This window comes from Ceratina calcarata, unplaced genomic scaffold (assembly GCF_001652005.2).
Source record: "Ceratina calcarata isolate Rehan_Ccalc_2016 unplaced genomic scaffold, ASM165200v1 scaffold5967, whole genome shotgun sequence".
NCBI classification, from domain to species: Eukaryota; Metazoa; Arthropoda; class Insecta; order Hymenoptera; family Apidae; genus Ceratina; species Ceratina calcarata.
In genome coordinates, this window is record NW_017177204.1 from 1 (window position 1) to 841 (window position 841).

The 841-nt window shown below is 27.6% G+C and overlaps 1 protein-coding gene across 1 annotated transcript; it reads right to left on the reverse strand.

Annotated features, from left to right (window-relative positions):
* Nucleotides 1-188: 188 nt before the first annotated feature.
* LOC108629924 (uncharacterized protein C9orf85 homolog) lies at nucleotides 189-732 on the reverse strand. The gene is made up of 2 exons (XM_018032885.2): nucleotides 346-732; nucleotides 189-258 (listed from the first exon to the last, which is right to left on the reverse strand). Coding segments are annotated over exons 1-2 (333 nt in total). The 5' UTR covers nucleotides 677-732; the 3' UTR covers nucleotides 189-256.
* Nucleotides 733-841: the final 109 nt, after the last annotated feature.

Genomic DNA, 841 nt, shown 5'->3' on the forward strand with positions numbered 1-841 from the left:
TTATATAAAAAACATTTTGTTTATAGTACATTCTGTATATTATCATCAATAAATAACAATTATAGTATTGTCAATAAAATATCCTTTTCTTATAATCAGAATACTTTACGCAATATGTATTTTCACTATTGCGTACTTTTTAAATTGTTAACATTATGATCCTTCAATTATTAATAACTTCTGTTTTATTTTTTTCAGATTGCTATACGACTGTTTATATCTCGTTTGGTGTCGTTGACTCTTTTGCTGCAAGTTCTCCTAAAATCATTTATATTTCTTATTACTTAAAATTTAATGTGGATTACAGTTTTGTAATTCGATTTGAATTTCATTGTTTCTACTTACATGATTCCTCTTTGGTGATATCAATCTTGTCACTACATTTCGAACAAATCTCATATTGTGCTGCACAAGGCAAGCATATGTTATGATAAGCATTCTTAATTGTTTTTTCTTCACATTTTATGCACTTTGAAGGTGTTTTTAGTGCTTTGTACTTCTTGTATTTAATTTTCCACTCTATTATCTTTTTACATCTGTCGCACACATTTGAAACTTCAATGCTGTTTATTAATTTCGTTTGGTGAGATTTGTCATGCAAATCATTCTTGAAAGCAGTTCGATTCTGGTGCTTCTGAGGCCTCGAACGGTTACAATTCCCTTTCTGCGTGCTCATATTTTTGAAAACTCAAAGACTGTTTATGATCTAAACAAAAGACAAAATATTATTATTAGACAGATTTTATTTGCTTATAGCAAATTTACATGAAGGATCATAAAGGAATAACCCATATCAAACATAAAACAATTAATTTAAATCATACATAATACAAGAAATAAA